Here is a 26,463-nt window from a genome sequence, read left to right as displayed (position 1 = left end):
GAGCCTTCAGCAGCAAATAGTCCGAGGCAGTTAGGATCGAATAGCGGCATTTTTCTTCTGATGGCCAGTTTAGGCTGTTTCGCAGTGCTCGTGTGTGCTGCGCTGCAGTTAGACCTGTGAAATGCTGATAAAAAATGACAATTACCTAATTGATCCGTACCCTCTGCCTGAGGTGATAGTGACCTTTGCTGGGCGGGTTGTCAGCTTCCTCAGACAGCGTCACCCATCTGTGTTCTTGAAGGTAAAAGACAGATTTTGTTGGCTGTTAATAATGTTTCTTATCCTTGCAGGAGCTGCTGGTAGCATCTGGAAATAGATACACTACCTGCTTTTCCAGTGTGCTCTATACACAGGATAGCTTAGTGACTTTATCGTCCTCTTTCAAAAGCATATTCTGCCTTGGACAGTTGCTGTGATGCCAGATTTCAAACTCTGATTACCTCACGGCTTTCACGGGTGTGTTTTTCATCACGCTCTCCCCCCTTTTCCCCTTTTTAGCAATCTACAATTATGATGCTGCCCAAGATGTGGAGCTCTCCTTGCAAGTTGGCGATACCGTTCACATTTTGGAGATGTATGAAGGTAGGTCACAGATCCCTTCCAACTACTTCACGGTGGTTTTTGAAAGCAAAAATTATAAATCAGGATTTTTTTTCAAGAAATACAAGTTTCAGATCTAGATTTTCATCTTCTGATGTGACCAGAAGTGCAAGGCTTGTGATGTAGTATTTGCTGTCTGCACTTTACTTATTAAAAGGCACAAACTAGAGAAGCAGCAATCATGTCTGCACTGCTCCTTGTCGAGGTGAGGAGCACTTACCTGTGGCTGTACGTTCCTCTTTTCACACCATACCTGTTTACTTTGGCTCCTCCTCGTACCGGGCCAAGCGTTTCTGTAGTTGTGATGAACTGATCCAGCTGGAAAATAATAATGTTTTAAAAAGTAGCTTTTAACCTGAATTCGTTCTTTGATCTGAGACAACGGCGGCAGTGGAAGAAAGAACAGGAGAGAGCAGGTCTGACTGTTCCAGAGGTAACGTTGATTTAAGCCATGGTATCACAAACTGGTGTTATATTTTAGAAATCCTCTGTGCCCTTTTTAGGCTGTTTCTCCCAGTGCTTCACTGGGAATTTTTTTTGTAATACATACCTTAATGTAAAGTGCCTTGCAGGAAGGAAAACAAAATTCCTATATTTAACCAAGATGAAAATTACACTCGTGTGTTTCGTATCCACTTACTAAACAAGACTGCGCGATGCAGATTTCATACTAGCAATGGAAAAGGGCCATTTAATTATTTTACAGAATGTTCCAGCCAGTGCTTCCTTTGGAAGGCTCTCCAAAATTTAAATACTCTTTCCAAAATATAAATTCTATCGTTTTCACAAGCAGCATCAGTTTGAAAAAGACTCAGTGTACGAAAACTCTTCAGTGTCTCTGCTGGGAGCAGCAATTTGTTCTTGGCCAATTGTTCTCTTTCCACTTCTCTCTGACCTTGACACTGGGAACAGCCAGCCAGTTCCTACATGTCAAAGCAGATTGTGTTGCTGATGTGTGTTTTTACACCGATGTACGTGATAGTTGTGAATGCATTGGGGGGGGCGGGAGAGAGGGAAAAGTTGGGATCTGGTTTTGCAAAAAGACACAACGCAAAGGGAGTGTGGGGGTGAAAATTCCCCCATGAGGAAGATGTGTCTCGTACTTACCAAAATATATCTTAAAAGCTTCAAATTCTGATATTCTGGCTGCTTGGGAGGCAATTCTCTTACTGTATCTATTACTGTATCTATTTTTCTTTCTTTTGGGTCACTAACTTTCAGCTTTTTTTCCTGATACCCATGGGTTGTGGTTTTGAGAGCTAGTGTTCTCAGAAGAAGCCTTTTCTGTTTCTTCTCATGCTCACGATGTGTAATTACACCTCCAGGCTGATAGAAGTGGGGGTTTGTTTCACTAATCACTGTTCTTATCTGGATACGTGAGTCTCAATTTAGAAGACAGTTCTGTTTAACCAGGATGTTGGCTGTGCAGGAAGAAAGGCTCAGCGATGCCTTGTGAAGCCCTTTTCTTCAGTGGTGTAAGTTCTCCCTGCAGCTCCTGGCTGAGGGCATTCCTTAGGCTGTCAGTAACACTCCTGAGGGCATTCGGGGCGGTGTTTCGGGGTTGTCCAGAGGCTCTCCTAATGGTGAGCACCACCTACTCCTCGCTATTGTTCCCTTCCTCTGGATGCACTGGAGCATCTTTTGTGAGTTACCAGAAGGTTACCAGGGCTGTTTGCTTCCTGCTGTGTCAGTCATCTAGAACATGCTTCCTTTTTTCTCCCAGTTGAAGTCAGCAGCTATTCATTCCTCAGCCACGGGCAGTGAAGGCTCTCTTTGGATCAAAGAGCCATCACTTTGTATCCTGCATCTGGGGTTTTGGCTGGCTCCGCTCTGTCTGTAAGCATTGAAGGGCACAGTTTGTTCCTTGAAAGCGGGGCAGTGAGGCTGGCGCTTGTGCTGGGTTTTGGTGTAACAGCAAATGTTATCTGACTCGCAACTGGCTAAATAGCTTCAAGACATAACACTGATAGAGCTGAGCTGCTGGGGGAGCTGTGAGAGAAGCAGAGAGTGAATTAAAGTGGAAGCCAGAGGTAGGGGTGCAGTTTGGTGCAGGTCTCTGTGCTGCGCAGACTCCCAATGTCATGTGGCTTTCCCTTCAGCTTGGACAGCTTTGAAGTGAAGGTCTTCAGAGCTGAAACCACAGACTGAGCAGCTCGAGCTAAGGGTTTCAAATATCTCTAGTACAAGCTCTAACATGTTGGTGTCCAGTGCAGCTCGAATCGTACAGGGACAGCCTGTGAGCTGTTTGCTGTTGGGTTGAGTAACTCTGCAGTCTAGACTGCATTTCCTTCGGTCCAGGAAAATGAAGATTGTGGCCTACCACGTCCTTGTCGGTCTGCCGTTAGGGGCAGTTGTAAGCGGAGTTTGCCTTGTAGATAAGGACTGAATGTGCATATTCAGGGTTTTACTTTGAGTCTGATTTTAAGTAACATTTGAAATGTCTTAGTGGCCTTCAGGCATGGTTTGGAACCCCATGGTGTATTTATTATACACAAAGATCTGGAGGATGCCTGTTTTCTTAGACTTACCTTCCCTTTAAAGCACAGATCCCTGCAAAGCAAGGCATGGGTTTATTAGTTGAGGTGTCTTTGTCATGATACACTCTTGTGAACTGCAAAGCAAGGTGTATTTTCTTCTTTTTCTGCCTCTCTGATTGCAGCAGAGTATGAGGTCGTGGTGCACAGTTACTTCTACTTGATAAGAAGATAAGCAGCTCATTCTTACCCTGTCGCTTGCCAAATACTGTCAAGACTGCTGCAAAATCCAAGAAAAGAAGGAAACTTACTGTGTCTGATACTTCAAAGGCTGCTTCAGTGCAGGGTTTACGCTCTGGGAATCAGTCCTTGAGTAGTGAGCTGGGGAGGACACATCTTTGTCCAGGGCAGTCTCTTCTAATATGCAGTATACGTTACCATTTCATGCAAGCTGTGGGAGGTAGCCACAAAAGCCACTTAGTGGATAGGAGGCATGTGTACTCGCATACCATGATTCCCACCAGTTTCTTCTCCTGAGGAAAATAAGTTTGCATTGAGTTTGTTCCTCGTTTAGGTCTTTCATCTAGGTAGCGGAGCAATCCCTTGCTTTGTTTCAGTACGGTGCAGTGGTGCACGGTGGCACAGAGAGAGAACACTGCTGTGGAAGAGGAACAGGACCTTGTGGTTAAGGTGACCTTGTGACCTGCATCACCGTGTACAACTTTTTCATCGTCTAGACTATTGTAATTTGAATAATTGTTCTTAGATTTTCCTGATCTTTTACGTACTGAAAAAATCCATTTAATGAAAGTAAAATTGAGGACCCATGTTCCATTAAAAAAAAACCAACCAACCCCCAAACTCTATGACATTTGTTTGCCAGGCTCAGCCTGCGATCGCTGTGTTCTTAATCAGGCTTCAGTGTGAAAGTGGTGTAGTAGCTGGAATTTGCCATGTCATCTTCAACTGAAAGGCCTTCCTTCGCTTAGCACATCTTTGCTTGAGGAAAACACTCAAGGGAAACCCTTAAATAGTCTGTCATTCCTCTGAAGCTTTAGGCAGAGTTTGGATTTTTTTAAGCAGAAATGCAGTAATCACTTGACCGCTGACAAAAGTTTTTGTTCCTTTTAAAAGGATGGATAAGATTACTGGCAATTGGAGCAGAATTAAAATATTGTGTGAGGTGTTTGCTGAAGTAGTTTTGCATAATAAGAGACAACATGTTTTTGTGCAACGATTGCAAAATATTTTACAGGAATGTGGTTAACGCCAAGAGGCCGTTGTAAGTATGAGGAAGCTGTGGCATATGCTGTGTCAAACGGAGTTGAAATCCTTGGGGAAATATTCTTGTTAAATTCCACGAGCTTTGTATTGCCCCCTAAGTAACTTGTACTTCACCACTCAATCAATTACAACTTAGATAAAAATAGAACCTAAAGCTTCTCATCCCTAATCCAGTACCTTATCCAGTAGTCCATGATCAATGTATAATCTTCATCCTGTGGAAGGAGTGGGATTTCTCCTTTCCTTCTGGCATACTACAGGAGTGTGGAAGTTTATGTGGTCCAGCTGATTCACCCTCTCATTGCTAGAGAAAGGGGGCAAAACTGTGCTTAAAAAAAAAAACCAACAAAGCAAACAGCAAAAACAAACCACCACCCAACCCCCCCGAAAAACAAACAAAAAACCCCTCCAAAACCCAACAAAACAGAAAATCCACTCTATGCTCTAATTTATGGTCAAGGAGTCTCACATCCATGGTTCTTTGTGGAACCTTCTAAATGTAAACATATAAATATGTGGGGAAAAAAACCCAACAAAAGAACAAAGCCCCACCCTCCAGTTCTCTCTCTTTGCTTGATTATTCCCTTAAATCCCTTTGCCTTCCTGAAGCTGCCAGTGCTGTCTGTGTGGAGAGCTCTGAGCATCGTCCATGCGTTATGGACCATAATCTATACCCTCCGTGTTTCTGCGTGGTAGGGAGGAGAAGTGTCCCAAAAGGTGGCTCTGGGAGCGGGGTTAACTGAGAGCTGGGGTCGCAGAGAGCCTTGGCAATTGGAATGATGTTTTCAGTGGCTGTGTGTGTACAACTTGCAAGCTTTATGGAACAAGGATTGTCGCGTTGAAATTGTGGAGAGGCCTGCCGTTCCCCTGAGCCCTGCCAGTACAACCCAACTGGATGTGCAGAGCAGAAGAGAGGGTGTCAGGTCCTGGTAGGAAGGGGCACCCTGCTACACTGCTCATAGGAACCAAACCTCCTACAACCAGAGCAGAGGCGACTTCGCAGGGGTATGTCTCAAATGAGCAAGATCAATACGTTTATGTTGTAGAAACGTGGCGAGAACAACAACGTGTATTTAACTGCTGTAGGCAGGAAAATATTAAATAGTTCTGTTTCCCTTTGACAGGCTGGTACCGCGGATACACACTCCGAAATAAATCTAAGAAGGTATGACCTCACTTTTCAGTACCTCCGATTTTTATTTCATGCCTTGCCAGACCCCATCTGGTGCTGCACCCCCTGCTATGCTTCCGCTGTATTTCTTGTCTCAACATTGTGCAGGTTTCCCAATCACTTTGTCCTTTTCCTTAGCAGTAGAAATAAATGCCCGTGAGCTATATGTTTCGGAACCATCACCTGGGTGCTCCTCCATTGTTAGCATGTGGAACGGAGTTGGAACTAGCAGAACGGGCTATTGCAGATCTGTGTACACTAGCTTATTGCTGTGCTATTATGGGCTTGGAACTACTCGCATCCAGCATTAGTTGCGTGTAATGGTAAGATCAGAGTTTTGACTGACTTGGAAAATATTCCAGAAATGATGCATGTGTGCACCTTGGCCAAACTTCCTGCGGTTTGTGAAACCAGCCTGAAAACTCCATGGGAATCTGGTTTCCCGTAGGAATCCTGGCCCCTCTCATGTGGTAACATCCTTCACAGCCTCCATTCTTCAGAAATAAAAGGAATGAAAAGAAAATAGGAAAGGATTGCAGCGCTCCTAGAAGATTTCTCTTAAAGGAAGCTTGGAACTGGTGATTTTCTACAGGTGCTGTCATGTGGTCTGAGCTTTTCTAGAGAACCAGAGGTCCACGGCAGCTTGACAAATGACTCCCAAGAATATTTTGTAGCAAACATGTATGAGCATGACTGATAGTTTGCAAGAGTTTACAACATTTCACACGAGAAGATGAATGTCATTACAGTGAAACAGGGCATGGGCTTCGCTGAGGTGCTAATGTCAAATGCAGTGCTCGGGCGTTCAGCCCAGTGCTCCTTACTGTCCTCTTCCCTGCAACGCTGGGACGGGGGCACCTAGCCCGTTTCTGTTCCAGGTGAACAGTAAACATCAGTCACAGTTACTGTTCTGCTGATCTCGCCCCTTTCCCCTGCTCTCTGTTGACTATGATTTTGTCACTTCACATCCCATGGTGCAATTTATTTATTTTATTTCTGTATTTGTTTTTAGGGCATTTTCCCAGAAACATATATCCATTTAAAAGAAGCAATTGTGAAGGACCGGGGGTAGGTCGGCGCTTCTTGAGACGTACTTTTGGTAGCAAAACCAACGGAATGATGTTTCATTGAAAAACAAACGTGGTGGTTGTAGTGAATGCTGCTAGCCTGTGTCTGCAGCAGGGCTCAGCACCAGTACTCGACTTGTAGAGCCGCTTAACTCCTTTTTTTTCCGAGCATTTTACAACCAGAACAGCTGTAGACATAAGAGCAGGAGAACACCATTTGCAAAAATGAGAAAGCTCTGCTAGACAAGTTAGTAGTGAGGCGGGTCAGTCAGGCTGCATTTAGCCCCTCTGGGGACTCCTGCAAGTCATAACAGACTCCTGCTCGCAGCCAAGTAGCCAGCAGGAGTGTGGATTCCTTCCTGTCTTGGAAAACATTTAAGGAAATGACTCCTCATTCAAATCTTAGAGCTGATTCTGTGATCATTATAGTGAGAGGAAAACAGCAGTTGCAAAGGAAGAGACTTTAGAAAGTACTTTTTTTTTAATTTATTAACTGTGGCCAAGTGACCATTGCAAATGGTGATTCTTCCAAACTTAATTGCTGTTTAGTGTGTTTCTGGCATTCATCCGTTGAGAAGAACAAGAGTGCAAGAACCTTGAAACGCGTTTGCGTTAAAAACGGAAAATGAATGTGTGTGTTTGTGTTTTTGAACCAGTTGAACAACTGCAGAGTCTTGGCGTTGTGAGTGAACTGTGTCAATATCGAGCCCTGGAAATCTCCACTGACACATTTATCACCACAGGATGTTTGACTACAAAGTGTTAATCTCTAGTGTAACACCGCTTCGCTTCTGCCCTTGTTTCTCCAGACAGCATGAAACAGTGATTCCAAGTGAATTGCCCCTTGGACAAGAACTCACCTCTACCCTGAGGGAGTGGGCAGTTATCTGGCACAAGCTGTATGTGGTAAGTTTCCAGTGGCCGGTATTCTACTGCCTGACCCTAGACGATACGAGACTGGGCTTTTTGCAGGGAACTTTAAGACTTCGAATAGAACTTTATGCAGAATTGTAAAGCTGCGATTATTGTAAAATTGGTTTTGAGAGGCTAAATCTGTCCTGCGTTCCACTGAGCGGGCTGTGTGATCACGGCCAGCACGGCGGTTCAGTCTGCTCTCACGCTCGCTGCACTTGACTAATTGTGTGATGACAGAGCACTGATGAAGCTCTGACTGGCACAAGTCAGCTGGTCGGGGCTGCGCCTGAGCCACCCGGGGAAATACGGGTTCCTGCTTTGTCTGTCCTGTCTGAGGGCAAGATATCTCAGCTGTGGGAGGAACCATGATGCTGTTTCAACAGAACCCTTAGCAAGTGTGAACTGTGTTTTTCTACAAGTGTTGTAGGGACTTAACAGAACAGTCTGTCCTCACCCCAGAGCGCCTGCAGCTCAGACAGGCAAGATAGACAGAGGGTGGGAAGAGAAGTAGGGCCGTGTGTGGTGGCGGAAGGCGTGACTTTGTCAGAAGTCACAATGACATTTAGTTCTCAGTAGGATGGGGGAGAGACCTCTCATCTACTAAATCTGATTGGTAGTCACCTCAGAAAAGCCAGAAGCCAAGGTGGTGCGTGGATGTGGTGGTTTTGCTGAGGTAGGTGCATTCTTGCTCAGAGAAACAACTGGAGTTCACAATGATTTGCCGCCTTCTGAAGGTGATTCTTAAGGCACATTAAAGAGAGTCAAACTTGATTTTTCTTTGGCTAATAGTGAGCTCGGCCTATGTAGTACATGCTCTGAGACTTTAATTAAGATGAGAGAACGGTTTTAAATTAGCTCTAACCATTGTCAGAGCCAGCTTTCCTACTGACAATTTCACCAGGCCACAAGTACGTTTTGTTTGTGCACCACAAAACCACAAGAATTTGTTCCACCCTCTTAATTTAATGAGAAGCTGTATGCGATATTACTGCGAGAAAAGAGAGGTTTGTTCCTGGCTTTTTTTTTTCCTGAATGACTTCAGGATCCTAGCCTCAGAATCTTCTTTTTCTTAAGAGCAGAAATCTTTCATGTTCCTGGGCTTAACCAATATAAGTCTTAAAATAGTCTTGGAAAATGTTGTGGTTTGAAATGGATTTGAGTTTAGTTTATTTTCCCCTGCAATATGTATTTTAAAAAAAGCTAAAGGAGGAAGGAGAAAATGAAGAGAAAATGAAAATACAAGGGATTTTTTTTTCTTCAGTAGTATTTAGTGGTATTTAATTTCCTTCCCTCAGTTTCTGTGTCTTTCAGCATGGCCCCAGTGGGCGTATCTCCACGGCAAAGTAAACAGCGAATGGCTGAGCGTTTCACCTTGGTGTAGTCAAGAGGAGTTAGCTCATGTCAGCTGCAGCAAAGAGGACTCGGCTGTCAGCGCGAGATCTGCCCTGCATTGCCCCGGTAGCTAACAAGGGCTGCCTTCTCTTTGCAATGATTTTTATGCCAGTCAAGGACACTCTTTTCCCCTATCTTTACTAAATATGTCGCTAATATGAATCTTCCCCATAGAGCCAAAAGACTCGTCTAGTGTCTGTCACCCCTTTGCGCTCACCCAAGCCAAGGAGACAATGTATTTTTTGTTTTGTATGATTTTAATTTTATTTTATTTTATTTTAGATTTGTGTTCTCAGGGGACAAATTGTGAGTAGTTTAGATCGTTCGTGTTCTTTGCAGAGACCAGAATGGGGAAATAATTGAAAAGAGTCTCTCTGGTGTGTGGGAGCAGTTGGGGCTCACAGTTAAACATTAACAGCTTCGATACAGAGAACCGGCGCTCGTCAGCTGCTGCCTGAGTGTACCAGCAATATCCCATTGGCCAGTTCCCACTAGCCGGTGGGTGAGATGCAGTCAAAAATCTCTCGACAGTCATTTTAGAGCTGCATAACCATAAACTTTGTCCCAGTAAATTAAAGTTTAATGTCCTTTGATTTTTGGCATTTCCCTCTGAAAATGAGCTGCGCTTGGTAGTGCAAGTCAGAGTCATCCTCGTAACTGGGTCACTGTGGGGTGGTGAAGAGGACGAACCCTGGGTTTCCTTTTGAATGGTACAAATAGTTTAGCTGACACTTTTAAAGGCATAATTACTTATCTAATCACGTAGTGCTGCAAATATAGTGGGTTGCCTCTATCTTTTAATTACATCAGCTTCGGAGTCTGCCACTGTAGCAGAGAGGTGTCTGGGGGTGTGACTAATGTATTAGGGTGGAACCAGTAAATATCACGAGAAGTATTCTCGTTCATTAAAGATGATAACAGTAGAAATGGCAGGAGGACACTCTTCACTAAGCAGGTTTGGATGTCCTGTTCAGTCAGTGCTTTATAATTACAGGTGCTGCGTTCATAGCAAAAGCTGAAAATGCAGTGACTGCAGCAAACACAAGGGAGTACCTGGGTAGTTTGGGGTGGTGGTGCCTGGGAATCCAGTCACATGATCTTTTTATTGCTTTCCTGGAGAACCTCTGGCATGGTGGGTTCTGAGCAACTACTGCTGGGCCAGTGTTTAAAAGCATGGGATGGATCAGGACTGCACTGCATTAAGTTCTGTGCGAGACCAAGGAGTGCTCTTAAGATCGTCCATCACAGCAGCAATCAAGGGCTGGGAAACACCAGAGGTTTTTTTGTCTGAGGTTGTTCTGAAATAATGTCCTGAGGAAAAGGTGGAGACCCTGAATCTTGAGACACTTAAGCCTTGGCAGAGCAAAGCGTTAGAGCATTTGTTCCATGGCTCTAATCTTTAGTGTCACATAGTGCCCGTTTCTCAGATATTTTTAGTTAAATATAACTGGTATGACAGATTCAGTTGAGTACATTTCAGAAGGCTTGCTGAGCTCATCGCTTCCAGCTTAAAATTGTCCCCCTTTTCCTGTAGGATAACAAGACAACACAGTTTCGGCACGTCCAACAGATGACTTACAGCCTGATAGAATGGCGGTCGCAGATACTGTCCGGGACCCTTCCCAAAGATGAGCTAGCTGAGCTCAAGAAGAAGGTCACTGCTAAGATTGACTATGGCAACAGGTAAACTCCAAACTATGTCTGGAGGCAGGGGAGAATCCCAGATCCCAGGAAATGCTCTAGATGGCTATTAATGCTGTAATGCTGTAAATGACCACGCAAGGGGACTCTGAATCAGGCTTACATTTTCCTTGGAAGGGTGATAATTAGAGCTTTCAGTCCCCATCACGTTGTGACTAGCCTGGCGGGTGGGCATGTGGCAGTTGCTTCTTCATATGGCAGCAGTCTCTTTGACTTGGCAGGAAACCGTACCTGTCTTCATTCTGCATAAATGCTGGCACGTGGTGGCCTTTCCCAGGGAGCACAATTTGTGCCTGGCTAGCTGGAGCCAGGGTTTGGATGCTGGTGCTGAAATAAACTGCTTCATCAGCAACGGAGTTAATATGATTCTGTAAGGCACCAAAACTCCACCTTTCATTGGTTTGTACAGGACAGGGATTGTCTCCAGAACTCATTTATCTGCCTGTCAGACTTGGTTCAGGTCACATAAGTCAATTAGCAGAAAGCTTATGGCAAAGAGTAATAATCAGCCACAATCTGTAAGCTTGATATACATACTGGGGTTGTTTTAAATACCTTTAAGCAGAAACCAAGGAGATGCCATCTTAGAATTAACTTACCTGAAGAGTTACTTTTTCCTTTAATGGGAAAATGGGGGATAAGTACTTTGAGATGGGAAAACCAGCCATGGGATTATCACAGGGAAAGGAGCTGGTGTGCACTGGCTGCCTAGTGCAGTCCGCAGCTTGATCCGTGGATTTTGCTCTTCCAGTCACCTTTGCTTCTTACATATTGTGGTGTTTGTTTTGTCCTCGGGCTTGCACACTGTTCAGGATCCTAGGTCTGGACCTGGTGGTACGAGATGACAATGGGAACATCTTGGACCCAGATGAAACCAGCACAATCTCTCTCTTCAAGTCACATGAAACTGCATCCAAAAGAATTGATGAAAGGATCCAGGAAGAGAAGGTACGTCTCCTGTCACTGGCTTTGGCCTCTTCAAGGAACTAGTACCTGCTGTATTTTTACATTCCTCTGGAGAATATTGTGCTGCTTTGGTAGCACAGCTGAATTCTCCTGTGTTTGTTTTTAATGGAAGTACTCTCCTCCTTTGCAGTCCCTGCAGCAGAATTTGGATCTCCGAGGGCAGCCCGTGTTCAACACCACACACACGTACAGCCTGTATGTAAACTTCAAGAATTTTGTCTGCAATATTGGAGAGGATGCAGAGCTGTTAATGAGCCTCTATGATCCTGATCTCTCCAAGTTCATCAGGTAGGGGCTTTTGTAGATTCATAAGCAATTTAGTCACCACGGTGGTTATTCTAAAGAAGCCGTAGAGGTTAGAATGGAACATCCAGCAGACAAGTTTCTCAGTTCTGTGGGTTGCTGCCCCAGTGGTGATTTGGAAGGGGGTTGTTTAATTTCTGATGAGATAGGAAGTCAAGGTCCTGAGCCCATGCACTCCCCTTCTTGAAGCTGGGCATTTTGTGATCCATTAGTCGAAATCCAAGATTGTTCCTAATTTTCCTGCTGTTGTCACTAGACTTACACATTTGATTTATTGCTTCCTCTTAAATCATGTGCATGCATGAAGTTTGCTGTCAGGTGAGTGCAAGTTCACACGGAGGAGTTGGGCATCTTGTACCAGTAGGGGAAGATACAAAGGGCTTTATCGTGTGTCGGGCACCCTCTGTCTCCACCACCGAAGTTATCAGGTGTAGACACACAGTTCTGTGAGGGTGTAACCCAGAATACTTGCTCACATCATGCCTGCCTTCTGCCTGCGCTCGAAGGAGTCACTTCAGAATCACACTGGGATTGAAGATTTTGGCAGAATTTTTCAACTCTCCCTAAAATATCAAAATGCTTTTGAGCTTTTACCCAGATAATGGGAGTGTCAGGTGTTGATTTCATTTTTTCTTGCTTTCTTTTTTTATTTGCAGTGAAAATTACTTGGTTCGTTGGGGTAGTAATGGGATGCCCAAAGAAATTGAGAAACTAAATAACCTTCAAGCAGTCTTTACTGTAAGTTACTGTATTTACGTCCTGGAAATTCTTCCGCATGCTGCAGACTTCTGAATTTTGGGTTCTTTCCCTCTCCTCATTCAGCAGAGAGGGGTCACATGGGATATTTTCATGGACACTTAGTATGTTATAGGTGGCCTCAGAGAAATGCTGCTGAAAAGTTGATTGGTTTATGTCAGTCCAAAGCGGCGGTAAAGGTGTATTACGTTGCAATACTACAGTCAGTGGGTGTTGCTCACCCATTTATTTCTGAAAATCCTGTTGAGCACTTCTCTGTTGGAGCCTAAACATACTGAAAGTCTAGGCTTGAGGTCACAGTTGTTTATTTTACACTTCCTTGCTTTGCTGATTTCTCTTCTGTGTTGGAGTTTGTTATTTGCAACAAGGTGTTAGTGGAAGAACTGCACATGAATGGAATAACTTCTGACAAGTAGCAAAGGTGGCACAAATAACTGTCTGGTCATCAGGATCCAGTACTGTGGCAGTTAACATCGCTTACTCTCCTTCCAGTACTGTTGCTGGGGTGTTATCAGTGTAAGGGGGTGTTTAGAAGTCGCTGTGTGGAAATTGCTTGTGGATTTGTAGTTTTAGGGGTTTTTTCCTCCTGGGGCTCAAAGGGAGCAGGTTTTACCTTTTAAAAAAATAATAGATTTCCTTTTGTATATGTGTACAATCTAACAAACAAAGTCTTGTGCTCTCTGTCTTCTTTTATTCAGAAAGCAGATTAATATAACTTTATTTTAAATATTTTCTAGGATTTAAGCAGTTCTGACTTGATCAGACCCAAAATCAGCTTGGTGTGTCAGATTGTGAGGGTGGGGCATATGGAGCTGAAAGATGGGAAGAAGCATACCTGTGGACTCCGGCGGCCCTTTGGAGTGGCAGGTAGGACAGATTCGGTCAGTGGAGAAAAGAGCACGGCCCGGTGACTGGGACAGCAGGCTCAGAGCGGGGGAACAAATGCTGTAACTAACCTCTGAGTGTGGGCATCTCTGGCTTCGACGTGGAGACGCTGATATGATACTGAGTTGTATAGAGGACCCTTTGAGGCCTTTTAATGAAGGTTGTATATGAAGATGAAATATTGTTATGGTTTGCTTTTTGTTTTATCACCCCTTAAAAAGATACCACCCTGCCCAGTTGGTGCTTCCGTTCTGATAGGGCAAAGCTCTCTGTATTCTTCAGCAACCTGGCAAAGCCGTGTGTGAATTTGTGTCATTGCAGTGATGGACATAACTGATATCATACATGGAAAGGTGGACGATGAGGAAAAGCAACATTTTATTCCATTTCAGCAGTAAGTACGGGACTTCAGAGCTCATCACGTATCTGGCTTATTTAAAGCAGTTATCCTTTGGGGAAGGACGAATTTGTATGGGAGCCTGGCAGTGTACCAAGGTCTCTACAAATAGATTAGTTTATGGTGGCAGTCAGCGCTTTGAAGGAAAAGATTTTTTGTCAGTCATCTGAAGCCTTTGTTCCTTTGGTTTACAAGTCTGCATGAGAGGCTAAATTGCTAATGGGGTTTCGGCAATGCCACTGAAATTGCCAGGTACCTGTATCATCTGAGACAAGACAGAGGAGCACAGTGCAAAATAATGCTGTGGGGTCTGGGGGACATGACCTTCAAAACTGTTGAAGGGTTGAGAAGCAGGATTTTCAGAAACACCTGAGCACAGAGAACACAGCTCCTAGTCACTGATACGCTCTGTATTGTCTGCTTCTTCCCAGAGTACCTTGTAGGCTGAGTCAGAGGACAGTCGGAGAGGGATTTCCCCCTCTTTCTGGGAAAGAAATTCAGCCCCAATGTGTTTTGCAGTTCTGTGATGCTAGTTAGCCCTGCACGTTCTGCCTGCTCTCTGGTTACTCGGCACATTCCAGTAACCAGAATGAAGCTTGCTTGGGTAGGCTCTGCTGTGGTGCACGGTCCTCAGTATAGCGATCCGCTGGTGTAGCTGTACGGCGCTACAAGGTATTTGCCAGGTGATTGTGTGGGGGTTTGTTTGGGTTTTTTCCTCCTACCCGTTTGGTGGTGAGAGTACAGGAGAAGCTAGGTTCAAGATCCAAAGCTCAGTAGATGTGTTTGTGACTAGGGATAAATTAATCTCTCGTGACCTCACAGCAACTGTTAGTTAACGTTAACTTAGGAGTTAACCTACATGGTCCCTTGGGGACAGCCCTGAGGCACACCTGAAGAAAGGGCTCAGCTTACCTGCTGAGAGTGCAGGGCATCCTCAGGTCGGTGTTACTTCTCCTAAGCCTGAGCTAGTGCTGTGAGGTATTTCCTAGAGTGAGTTTAAATGTATTTCCACTGGATTTGTGCAGGTGAAGAAGGAAAAAAATTCCCATGAAATCCTTTAAAAAAAGTACTTCTTTGGAAAACAGTCAGCTGTTGGCCTGCCCTCGTGGTGCAGAGCAGATGTTTGATGGTAGTCTGTCTGCTTCCCGCTCTCTGTTGTTCTTCTCAGGATTGCCATGGAAACATACATCAGACAGCGACAGCTAATCATGTCCCCGCTGATAACTTCCCATGTGATTGGGGAAAATGAACCCCTCACTTCTGTCTTCAACAAAGTCATCGCGGCAAAGGAAGTGAATCATAAAGGGCAAGGTACAGCAGTCGGGCGAGGAGCTGGAGCAAAAGCCTGCTGCTGGGAAGGGTTCCCCTTGCTTACAAAGGGGAGTAGATGGCTTGTGAAAATCCAGAGATCAAGGCTTCCGGGGGTTTGCTACCTTCCCTGAGTCAAACGTGTGGTCTCTGTGATGGTTGTCACCCCAGCACGTTGGGGGCTAAAGAAAAAAATAAAACCAGGAGCTGTTCTTCCCTCTGAAAAGAGCTCTGTAGCTGATGACTTCTTTGCTAGTAATGTGATATTTTTGAGATAAACCTGTGTATGTGGACATAAATTGTTTTGTAGTGACCATGGCTGATTGTTCTAAATGGCTTTGGGTTTAAACTGCATTATTCTGGATTCTTCTGCTCATGCTTGTGTCTGGCCTTGACTCAGATACGCTAGTGGATTCATCTCAGAAAAGTTTGTGTTTTACTCCAGAGAATCAACTTGCCCAGTGAGGCCTTAGCCTTAGGGAGAGAGAGAACTGGGCAGGTGAGAACCAGCTTGGGATATTTAATGCATTGTTGCATGGAGATCACGTGAAGGACGTTTTCTGTTAAGCATAGGCTTAATTTTCATGTTTTCATGCTTTTTTGTCGGTAAATAAGTGTTACCTTTCTTGCTCTAGGTCTTTGGGTCTCTCTGAAACTGCTTCCTGGTGATCTAGCACAGGTTCAAAAGGATTTTTCCCACCTTGTAGACAGAACAACTGCTGTGGCTCGCAAAATGGGATTCCCTGAGATAATCCTTCCAGGTAAGTCCCATTTGCCTCTACACTTCTGTGGAGTGAAAGAGCCAGTTGAAATTCTGGAATTCCTGCTACAAGCAGATTTATTTTAAAGCTGTCTGAAAAGTCATTTTCATTTTGCTTAACATTTCCAGCCGATCTTCTATTTTTTTTGTCAAAGGAGTGAAAACATAAGCTTCCTTAAGTAGCTGGTATCATTGAAGGCTAGGAAGAAGACAAGGATAATGCGGTACCCAGGGCTGTTAAATGTTAGCCTGTAAAACTCTCTGTATGGGTATAAGAGCTCACTAAGCACTCTGCATTTTAGGTGATGTTCGAAATGATATCTATGTCACCCTCATCCAAGGGGAGTTTGACAAAGGGAAGAAGAAGACTCCCAAGAATGTAGAAGTCACCATGTCTGTACATGATGAAGATGGGACTCTCCAAGAGGTATGACAGCCTTTGCAGGAGGACCCAGGGCTGCTGGGTTTGCTAGATGATGGCTCCAGGCCATGGGATCTTACTTACCAACTGTGCGGTAGTGAACAGGAGCTCTTACAGGTGATCTCAGTGGCCATATTTAGAATACTCACTGATTTTTTTGTTGTTGTTGTTTAATTACTGAGAGTTGTGAGCAGATCTTTAAAGAATCTGTTAAAGTTTCACAGAGGTGACATGCATTGAATTCCCTTAACTGTGAAGTGTGGACTTGGAGTAACTGACAGTTTTATGTTCTGAAAATTTCCGACCTGAGATGCTTCTCGCTTTCATTCTAGACCTTACCTTCTCTTTCCCCCCCACCCTTGTCTTTTTGTCCAAAGAAAGCTATCCATCCTGGTGCTGGTCATGAAGGTGTCTCCGAATATAAGTCTGTTGTTTATTATCAAGTCAAGCAACCTTGCTGGTATGAAACTGTAAAGGTAGGAGCCTGTAATTTACAGTCTTGCTTTCTGTGTAGAAGATGGAACTAATTTAAAATCAGTAGGTGCATCAGTAACAGACTGTCCTGTAGATTGACTGGAGATAGAGGATGCTGGTGCTGCATTTTTCATTGTACTGTCATGTGCAGGTGTCCATTCCAATAGAAGAAGTCAGTCGTTGCCATTTAAGATTCACTTTCCGCCATCGGTCGTCACAGGAGTGTAAGTACCAGAAAGATCTGCAGGAGTCCTGTAATCTTCCTACTCATTGAGAATTTTGGAGTAGATACCAAAGGTCTAGCACTTGCATTTCTACCTATTTCTAGCCCTGAAATGAGATCAGTAATGTGAGACTAAGCCCTTGAAAGGCTCCCAAAAAATGGTGTTAAGGTACCTGGGAGATGCAGTGACATAGTTCCATGTTTGTACCTCACAAGCAGGTTTGCAAAATCCCAACCAAAGCTTCTGTGCAAGAGACGCTCCAGAGATGAGGTTCTATGTAGTTGTAGATACCTGCTTAAGTGCCATGAGATGAGAGGGGAAAGGAAGAGAAGCTCTACTGTGGATCACGGTTTGCAATTAAATGAAGAAGAAGCTGCATTAAGGATAGCATAGATGGAAATAAGAAAATTCTTAGTAAAGGTTTTTCTTTCTCTTTGCAGCTAGGGATAAGTGTGAGAGAGCTTTTGGCATGGGCTTCGTGAAGTTGATGAATGCAGATGGAACAACACTGCAAGATGGCAAACACAATTTGATTGTTTATAAGGTAACTTGGACATTTGCAGTTGTCACTTGTTTAATCAAAACAAAATATCTCGGCTGACTTTTTTCATAGACATGTAAACAGAGATTTCATATAGTTTTTCTAGAATAATAGGACAGGATTGTTTGTTTTTTTTTTTTAATAAGTCACCCTCAGCTCTGTTTTCAGTGATGGGTTTTCTGGCTGCTGGTACACAAATCTGGTACATCCGTGCTCTGTATAGAACATTTTTCTGCTGCCCTCATTCCCCTGGACAGCGAACAACAGGGAGGCCTGGGGAACCCCTGTGTGGTGGGAAGAGAGACCTGATGCCTTTAACCACAGCAAGAGGAAAGCCATCGTGCATTGCTGTAGAAAGACACAAAGGGTTGAAAAAACTTTCCTAAACTCTGTGCTTGAATCAGTCTGAAAAGAGCCCGTTTCATTGGCAGTGTGGGTAACTTCTGGAGCCAGAGGCCCAAACAAAGTGAAAAATATAGACACAGAGATGATGTCGTTGAAGCGTGTCTGCAGGTGGGAACTGCAGGAGGTCAGATGAGGTGTGTTCAGCGTGAGCTAATCCTTGTCTTTTCTGTGTTCTACCAACAGGGCGACAACAAGAAAATGGAAGATGCTAAATGCTATTTAACTCTTCCTTGTACCAAAACGGAGATAGAGGAGAGGGAGGCTCCCTCGGGGAAAAATCTGCACCATCTAGCCAACTTCACACCCACTAAAGACAGTACAAAAGACAGCTTCCAGATTGCCACTCTGATCTGCTCCACCAAGCTTACCCAGAACGGTAGGTCTTGCCTGTCGTGCCGTATATTTGAAGTAAAGCGGGCACTTTCTTCATGGACGTTTTTTGGCATTTGGCATTGTGTGGCCATAGTGCTTTAGCTTTAACCTTGCTGTTTCCTGTGTCAGTGGCAGCCCAGTCCCAGCACTATGGGCGTGATTTTGCCAGTACAAGCTACAAAGAGTTTATGAAGCCACTAGAGACCATGTCACATGAATATTTTATCGGAACTACCAATGATAAATCAAACAGGTTTGTTGGCATATATAGAAATGGTACCTGTCAGTGACAGTGTACGTGTGTCTTCAGAATCATAAATGTTTAAGGTTAATTACCTTCTTTCCTCTGTCTGCTAATAATGTAGCAATTAGAACTGAGCTGCTCAGGATGTTTTGTATGTTACCTCTGCTTTGCATGCTGCCAGAGGGGTCATAGTTTCAGAACAGAGATGATATGTACTCATTTCAGTAAGTGGACGATGTGCGTGAAAACCTGCCAGACCCCTTTGAAAGCCTCAGCTGTGCTCTGCAGCTGAACTCGGTGTCCTGGGCTGTCCAGAGCTGTGATAAACAGCTCTGCAGCTTAATGTCGTTTGTACAAGAGGTTTTGATTTTTAACTTCAAGCACTGGCTGTAAGAGGCTGCCCTAAAGTAAACACCAGCATTAGTAAGAAATCATGCACTCTAATAAAACTCCTAGCTGGAGATGCCTTCTCTGCCGTGAATGAGAAGCCTGCAGATTTTTTGTCTACCAAATGCTGTGTGATATCGGATTACACCAAGGGTTCCATCCACAGCAAACCTGAACCTTCTTGCTAAGACAACAGAACCGTCTGAAGGTAATATTTGAGACATCAGGGTGACTCCTCCGTGTAAGCTGATTCTAAAAATAACCTGTAGTTCTCTGTGTTGTTCTGCAGCCATTAAGTCAGCCATATTGTCACAGTCTGTTTCTAATTGCTGCTCTTCTGTCCTTGCTAGTTGACCTGCTGGGTTTGTTGAACTGGCGTTCGAACTCTTATAACATAGCGCACAACCTGAGGAAGCTAATGGAGGTGGAAGGAGGAGAAATTGTAAAGGTATGCGTAGAGATGTGAGTCTCCTTGTTATGCAAACCCTTAGGTACGTGCTTGACCTTGAGGGGTTGGAATTGTGTTGTGTGCCAGAGCTCTCTCTATGGGCTAGGAGAGCCCATCCAGCTCCTGAGCAACAGCAGGACAAAAGTTACACTTTACCCCAAGAGCTCTCCTGAGTGGAATTCCCCAGAATTACAGAAGTTAAATGTTACCAGGATTGGGGAGATAGCGGTGACCTTATCCCCTGGATCCTTACAAAACAGAAGATACATTCAAAGCTGAACTTGTAATTTGCAGCAGTGGCTCAGGACCTCCTTTGTGAACAGGGACTTGCTGGGGACCTAGGAACAGAGCATGGAGAAAGCCCGAAGAGCCTGTAGTCACAGTACTTTGGGAAATAGCCCTGAAATGTGGGGAAGTGGCACAGAAAACAGTCTAAAGTAAGAAAAGATCCTCCTTGCTATAGTGGGCGTGATGATCATGGCAAACACGTGAATGAATTCAGGACTGAGATCCCTTTGTAAATGTTCTTTCATGGACAGCTTTTACATTTTAACTGGGCTGGGCTGAAGGAGAAGAATGATCCCGAAGAGTTGGCTCTCATACTGCAGGATTCCAGCAGTAGTCACCTTTTCCCACCGTTTTACTGCTGTTCTTTTCCCCTCTAGTTTTTGCAAGACACCCTTGATGCGCTTTTCAACATAATGATGGAAATGTCAGAAAATGAAACCTATGACTTCCTTGTGTTTGATGCACTGGTGAGTGTCTTCTGTGGTGACTTCAGAGTATTTGTTCTTCAGCCATGTTTGCAGTCTGTTCCAGGTGCTTCCTTTAGATGAGTGACAGGTATTTTGCTCTGAGAAATAAAATATATTGAACACTTTGTAAGGCATTTTGAGGAGTGTTTGCAGTTAACTTTGCACATTAAGACAATGCACAGAAGCGAAAAGCTGTATTATCTATCTGAAGCTCAAGGTGACATGGTTTGTTCAGTCTTGGTGGCAGAGGATTTGGAGCTGTGGTGGGAACAAAGCTGTGCACACTAAATCCTAGTCTGCTTAGGCAGTAGGGTTGGCTGCTCCTCTGAACTGTTATGGAAGGAGTGTAATGCCTGAGTAAAACGCTTCACAAGGTGGACAGAATGTCCTGGCTCTAATACGTGTCATTGTAGTAGCAGGACTCAGTGTTCGCTCTGAGGTATAAATCACCAGGATCTCACGTTCTAGCCTGAAAAGAACAATTTCTTAGCTTGAAAAACGGCCTTCAGCAGCACGTCACCTGTGCTATGGCAGCTAAAGACTGTGAGGAGTGCTGCCTCCTGTAGCACCACTGTTGCTTTGAGGAGTAGCTCCCTTTATCACTAAGATTTTTACCCAAATGCTGCTGTGACCTACCTTACTTCTGAGCACTGATGTAGTCACACACCCCACAGTATTCAGTCCCTGTTAGAATATTCATAACCCAATCTGTGGCATTAATGCCGCTAGAAAAACAAGCAAAAACTATGACCCTGCAAGATAAATGACATGAATGTAACTCAGTCTCTAATGGCGAGTGAGTTAGAGGTTGTGTAGCTCTCTACATCTGTTTCCTTTTGAATTTTTGGCAGGTATTTATTATTTCTTTGATTGGTGACATCAAGTTCCAGCATTTCAACACTGTACTTGAAACTTATATTTACAAGCACTTCAGTGCCACCCTGGCATACGTGTAAGTATCCTTCCTGAGGATCCTGATCTGATTTGGCAGAGACTACAGAGCAAATACTCCTAATGTGTTTACGCAGCTTCTGTCCACAGTTCTCCAAGCACTCGGTGTTGCGTCAGGAGGACGTTGTGCTCCACACGTGAGAATGCTCACATGTGGAAAAGGTGTCAGTCCTTTCAGTGGTAATGAATTTTCCAGCTTCCTGAACACTTCATCTGGGGGGAGAGGAGAAGAAAGCAGATCAAGAAGCTGGAATTTGTTGACTTTTCTGAGAATTCCTGAACTGGTTATGGAAATCTAGCATCCCATGAAGCCAAAAATTTCAGAAGGAAATCGGCTGTGAAGAGGAACCCCTGCCTGTTATCTATTTATTAGACTGTAGTTCCTCTCTGGAATAAGGAAGTTGGAATTAAGAGCTTAACTGTGTCTGGTTTTATTTCCCTTTTTATTTTATTTCCAAAGGAAACTCACCAAAGTACTGAACTGTTACGTGGGAAATGCTGATGACTCCAGCAAGACAGAGTTGCTGTTTGCTGCTCTGAAAGCCTTGAAGTACCTGTTCCGGTTCATCGTTCAGTCACGAGTATTGTACCTGAGGTGAGACCGACGTCATTGCCATCCCTGTGACTCCCTTGAGAAGTCAGTGGAGTTACTTCCAGTCAGCACCGCTGGAGGGGTTATTCCTCAGCATATCATCTACCCCTAAGTTGAGAAGAGTGTCTTTCTGCCCCCTGTCTACAGCTGGAGTTAAATCAGTTGAGTAAAAATTGAGATAGCTAGTTTGAAGAAGAGAATCCTTGTAGTCGCAAATGCACATAGGGGTACTTGTTAGGTGGGGGCGTCTGGTTTTAGGGTATGGTCAATGACAGTGCTTTTCAGAGATTGACAGTGATTGTTCTGCTCTGGCTTTTTTGTTTAACAGGGAATGAGCTGCTCGATTCTGGGAACCCAAACACAATTTGGTGCAATGGCAATTTAAAAAGTGCAGCTTTTCCTTTATAGCAGATTCCAGCAGGAAATTACTGGATGCCGTTTTTACACTCATGTCTTTGTAGGAAGGAGATGGCATTAAGATGTTGTTCCATGGGATAAAATCGTATTTCAGCCGCTCTGACACGGTTAGCCTAGATTTATGTGTGTAACTAGCTCTTTCTGTTCTCTGTAGGTTTTATGGGAAAAGCGAAGACGGGGATGAATTTAATGATGCAATACGCAAGCTATTCCTCTCCTTCAATGTCCTCATGGACCGGCCTTTAGAGGAGGCTGTCAAGATTAAGGTAGGCATAATTTGCAGAACGAGGTAATATCTTTTATTAGACAAACTGATACAGTTGGTGGGGGGGATAGGAAAAGGGAGAAGCTTTGAGGCTTGTAAAACTCATTTGGATGAGTCACACCACCTGTGAAGTCTGTTCTAATGAACTGTGTGTGGCAGGAAAAGAATGTTTCAACCCCAAGGCTTACCAAATAAACATAAGAGCTGTGGCTTTGCTGAAAACCCTCCAGCACCTGCGAGGGGCGAAAACTAACAACCAGAGAAGGTGTAATCTGCTGCAGCGTGGAAAACAACTTCAAGCAGTAGCACCAAGCTTGAGGGGGATGGAGATAGAGATGTTAAAGTACCGCAAAAGTCAGTGTAAGGCTAGGAATGAAAGTAATGATTTCTAAGTACATCTTAAATTTTATACTTGTTTTTCTGGTGCCAACTGGATTATGAACCTTCTCGTCGTGCTCTGAGGCGGAGCACAGCAGCCATGTAACGAGGCTGCTAAACTGCTAAAGGCAAGGAGACTTTTAGATTGCTTGCTTTATTTCAGTTCTTCCAGCCGACAGGCTTTTCTCTGATGGAAGGAAAGATTGATTCTAAACTCTTAATTGGCCCTTGAGTGATTTAAAGCCCAGCTTTGATTCTCATGCATCAGCCATAGAACATCACAGAGAGACCTTTAGTGGCTGTTGTACCTGATTGTCTGGATGCTCTGTGTATTAAAGCTGTACTACTACCACAACTTACTGTGCACGTGGACGTGCTAAAGTGTGCAGAACACCGAGTCCCTTTAACTGACTAGTGCTTTTCACGTCAGGCTGTAGGGAGCTTAATCCCAGGAACTGCAGAAGGTTTGCAGAAACTAAAGAACTTGGCTGTGAATCCTTCCTCCTTCACCTTTTCCACTCTGCACTGTGGACGCGTGGTTGCTGGAGGCTCTTTGGATGCGTAAATTTGATCTTAAGCCAGTTCTCTACAGGTGTCTGCGTGTTTGCTTCTGACAAAAACTGGATTTGCCGTGTGAGCTATGGGCATTGCTGAGACTTTACACCCTTTTAGAATGAACTAGCCAGTCTAACTCAGTTTCCATATGTGCTTCATGTCCTTGTTGTTTCTTTTTTTTCTTGCAGGGTGCAGCTTTAAAGTATTTGCCAAGCATCATAAATGATGTCAAACTAGTATTTGACCCTGTTGAGCTCAGGTAACCATATTAAGCTTGTTTGTCCTCTAATCCCAGCTCGTCTGTTGGGAAGAACTCTGGAAACTCCTAAAAACAGCCAGTCTGATTATGACATGATGGTGCACATGCTGTGCATGAATTTGAGGAAGCACTTACAGGACTTTAAAGGCAGACAGTTTAGTCCAAAGGAATCTGTGCATCTCGACTGCTCCCTCCTAGGAGGAAAACAAAATTTTGAGGACTGAGGAATGATATGTTGGAATGTGATGTGAATTCCCACCAATTCTTAATGGTTGCTTCTGAGGTAAACCAAAATGTGTGGCAAAGGCGCAGCCTTGGTTAGGTGAACAAGAGTTGTGTTTACTCAGGAAATTCACAGCCTCGTGTGGATTTCTGTTCTTTGGTGTCCATAGCTTGCCCAGAACCTCCCAACCATGCCTCCTTTTTCTGACACAAATGATTTGCCTGTAGGCAGTAGACAGACAGCAAATGTACATAAAATCTAATTTAGTGGAACCTCCAGTTGAAGTGAGTCATCACTCTGGATGAAAGGGGCGCCTGGAAGGATACACTCTTGCGGTTGTATGCAGTGGTCTGCTGAAGCTTTGCAAAATTCTGCATTCATTTGGTATGAAAGGAAGTATGATTATCTTACGCTGGCACTGGAGGGCAGTTGCCTGTTTGTAAGCTTTTGCGATACATCTGGTGTGCCTTGGGATGCAAGCTCCATTCTGAGAGGTTTAAGCCTGTGGCTTCTGAATACTGTTCAGTTTTACTAAAAGTCCTGTGCTAAGTTACTTGAAAATAAAAGAGAGCTGCGTAGTAATTCACTCAGAGACCACTTGCATGTAACGCATCCACACTGTGACAAAAGTGCTCAACTTGCCCAGGTGTGGGACAGTGTCAGTGTTGGATGGGAACCCGTTGGGTGACAGTGCTGACCATCTGCTTGCTTTGTGGTTTCACACTAGTGTCCTCTTCAGCAAGTTTATCCAAAGCATTCCTGACAACCAGTTGGTTCGACAGAAGCTAAACTGCATGACCAAGATAGTCGAGAGCGATCTGTTCAAACAGTCCGGTAAGTTGCAAATTGAAGTCTCTGGATTCTTCATGGGGCCATGCACCCTGAAAGACAAAAACATCTTCCAAGTTAACGTGTTCCTTAGTCAGTCATCAGTGGTTAATAATGGTTAAATCCATCTTTAGAAATATTCCTTGCCGTGGAACAACTGAAACTGTTTTTGCTCTTCAGTCTTTGTACAATGCATAATACTGTAGGATCCTGATCCACCGGGGTGGTTTAGAAAGAGGCGGAAGGTGAGAGTGTGCTACTTGATGCAGTACATCTACTTACACGTTATTTATGACTCTGTCTAGTTTGTTAGTGGTAACATTAGTGGATTTAAGAGTGTTTTGGTGTCCAAGATTAAGTTATGAGCAGAAAGGTACTGTATGGTACCCATGTGTACTGAATGCTGAAGGACTTCCTGAGACCAACAAGATGTGGTGCTCTGTTTCATTTTTTAGAGTGCAGAGATGCTCTTCTGCCACTACTAATAGATCAGCTCAGTGGCCAGTTGGATGACAATTCAAACAGGCCTGACCACGAGGCCTCCTCACAGCTGCTTAGCAGTGTTCTCGAAGTCCTGGATCGGAAAGATGTGGTGAGTATGAACTGTCAAGGGTGCAAATGGTTAATTCTTCTTTGGAGAAGTTACGACAAAGCAATGTTCTGGAGTTGTGCTTTAAAGAATTGTGCAGTTCTGATGTTTACAGAAATGGTGTTGCATTGCTGTACAGTTCTTTGAACCTCTCTTTGCACGTGAAGTAGCCGTGACTGAAAAGGAGCCATGCAAGGTTGAATTAGTGGTTATCCCTACAGTACAAAAAGCAATTATTTTCCTTTCTAGGGATGAAGACGTTATTCCCAGATACTTTGGTGGCTTGTTGAATTATTTGGAGCAAATTATAAAAGTATTTGATGTTGTGTTTTCCCCGCTATGACAGGGACAGCAGTCCTTCAGTCGGGAGAGTGCAGTCACTTGCCACATTAGTCATGGAAATTGATTCTAAGTTATTGTGAAGGGAGTAGTTTGAACTGAAGAGCTGTTCAGGGAGAACAAAGCCAAATCTGCTCTGCTGTGCCAGCTTTCCACTAAGCATGTACCTGCAGTGTTTGAATCGATTGCTCATGTGTTTTCCAGCTCCTTTTTTGCATCCTCTAATAACAATTAACTGCCAGGACAGTCCTCCTGTGCAGGGAGCACTCTACAGAACAATATACATGAAGAATTGTCTCCAGTTTTCCTTATTAATATCCCCAGGGTCCCACTGCCGTCCACATCCAGCTGATCATGGAACGCCTGCTAAGGAGAATAAACCGCACGGTGATTGGGATGAGCAGACAGTCTCCACACATTGTGAGAGCCTTTTACTTGCTTCAGTTATTACTTTACCTTTTGTTATAGTGGAATTGATTCTCCTGGGAGATTTCAGTGTGCAGCAGTGGTTTATAAAATCATCTTCCCATTTCCTGCAGGGCTTCTGTGCCAGTAAAACATGGCTTTGGGTGGTATTTCTGAGTCCAGGTATTAGGATACAGATTGTCTTATTCCAGCAGCAGTTGGAACTGAGTCACAGTCAGCTCCGATTTGGAGTTCCTTTGGGCTCTTGTGCACAGAGTTTGGCTTCAGTGCAGTTTCTAATACACAGGAGTCTTTGCTGAAGAAAATGCTCTTTTGTCACCTTGGCTGAATAGGATTAAATGCTGAAGGATGAAGCATCTCTAAGAGGCATTTCTGACCGCTGCGTGGCGTC

The 26,463-nt window shown here is 44.1% G+C and overlaps 1 protein-coding gene across 1 annotated transcript in view; it reads left to right on the top strand.

Moving 5' to 3' along the window:
- The first annotated feature begins 504 nt into the window (after nt 1-504).
- Nucleotides 505-26,463, top strand: part of DOCK5 (dedicator of cytokinesis 5) — a 51,697-nt gene continuing 25,738 nt past the window's right edge. The window contains exons 1-26 of the mRNA XM_010133087.1: nt 505-582; nt 5,483-5,523; nt 6,542-6,597; nt 7,406-7,502; nt 10,438-10,586; nt 11,417-11,552; nt 11,701-11,858; nt 12,530-12,611; nt 13,367-13,496; nt 13,836-13,905; nt 15,140-15,222; nt 15,855-15,980; nt 16,282-16,406; nt 16,778-16,876; nt 17,026-17,098; nt 17,539-17,642; nt 18,228-18,420; nt 19,398-19,495; nt 20,161-20,250; nt 21,102-21,202; nt 21,662-21,796; nt 22,365-22,476; nt 23,597-23,667; nt 24,618-24,724; nt 25,174-25,310; nt 25,971-26,066. Of these exons, the coding sequence (XP_010131389.1) occupies nt 573-582; nt 5,483-5,523; nt 6,542-6,597; nt 7,406-7,502; nt 10,438-10,586; nt 11,417-11,552; nt 11,701-11,858; nt 12,530-12,611; nt 13,367-13,496; nt 13,836-13,905; nt 15,140-15,222; nt 15,855-15,980; nt 16,282-16,406; nt 16,778-16,876; nt 17,026-17,098; nt 17,539-17,642; nt 18,228-18,420; nt 19,398-19,495; nt 20,161-20,250; nt 21,102-21,202; nt 21,662-21,796; nt 22,365-22,476; nt 23,597-23,667; nt 24,618-24,724; nt 25,174-25,310; nt 25,971-26,066 (2,679 nt within the window). The 5' untranslated portion in view covers nt 505-572. The remainder of the gene's footprint in view (nt 583-5,482; nt 5,524-6,541; nt 6,598-7,405; nt 7,503-10,437; nt 10,587-11,416; nt 11,553-11,700; nt 11,859-12,529; nt 12,612-13,366; nt 13,497-13,835; nt 13,906-15,139; nt 15,223-15,854; nt 15,981-16,281; nt 16,407-16,777; nt 16,877-17,025; nt 17,099-17,538; nt 17,643-18,227; nt 18,421-19,397; nt 19,496-20,160; nt 20,251-21,101; nt 21,203-21,661; nt 21,797-22,364; nt 22,477-23,596; nt 23,668-24,617; nt 24,725-25,173; nt 25,311-25,970; nt 26,067-26,463) is intronic.

This window comes from Buceros rhinoceros, unplaced genomic scaffold (assembly GCF_000710305.1).
Source record: "Buceros rhinoceros silvestris isolate BGI_N320 unplaced genomic scaffold, ASM71030v1 scaffold20173, whole genome shotgun sequence".
NCBI lineage: Eukaryota > Metazoa > Chordata > Aves > Bucerotiformes > Bucerotidae > Buceros > Buceros rhinoceros.
Note: the sequence above shows the minus strand (reverse complement) of the source record. Positions and strands in the feature narration are given on the sequence as shown.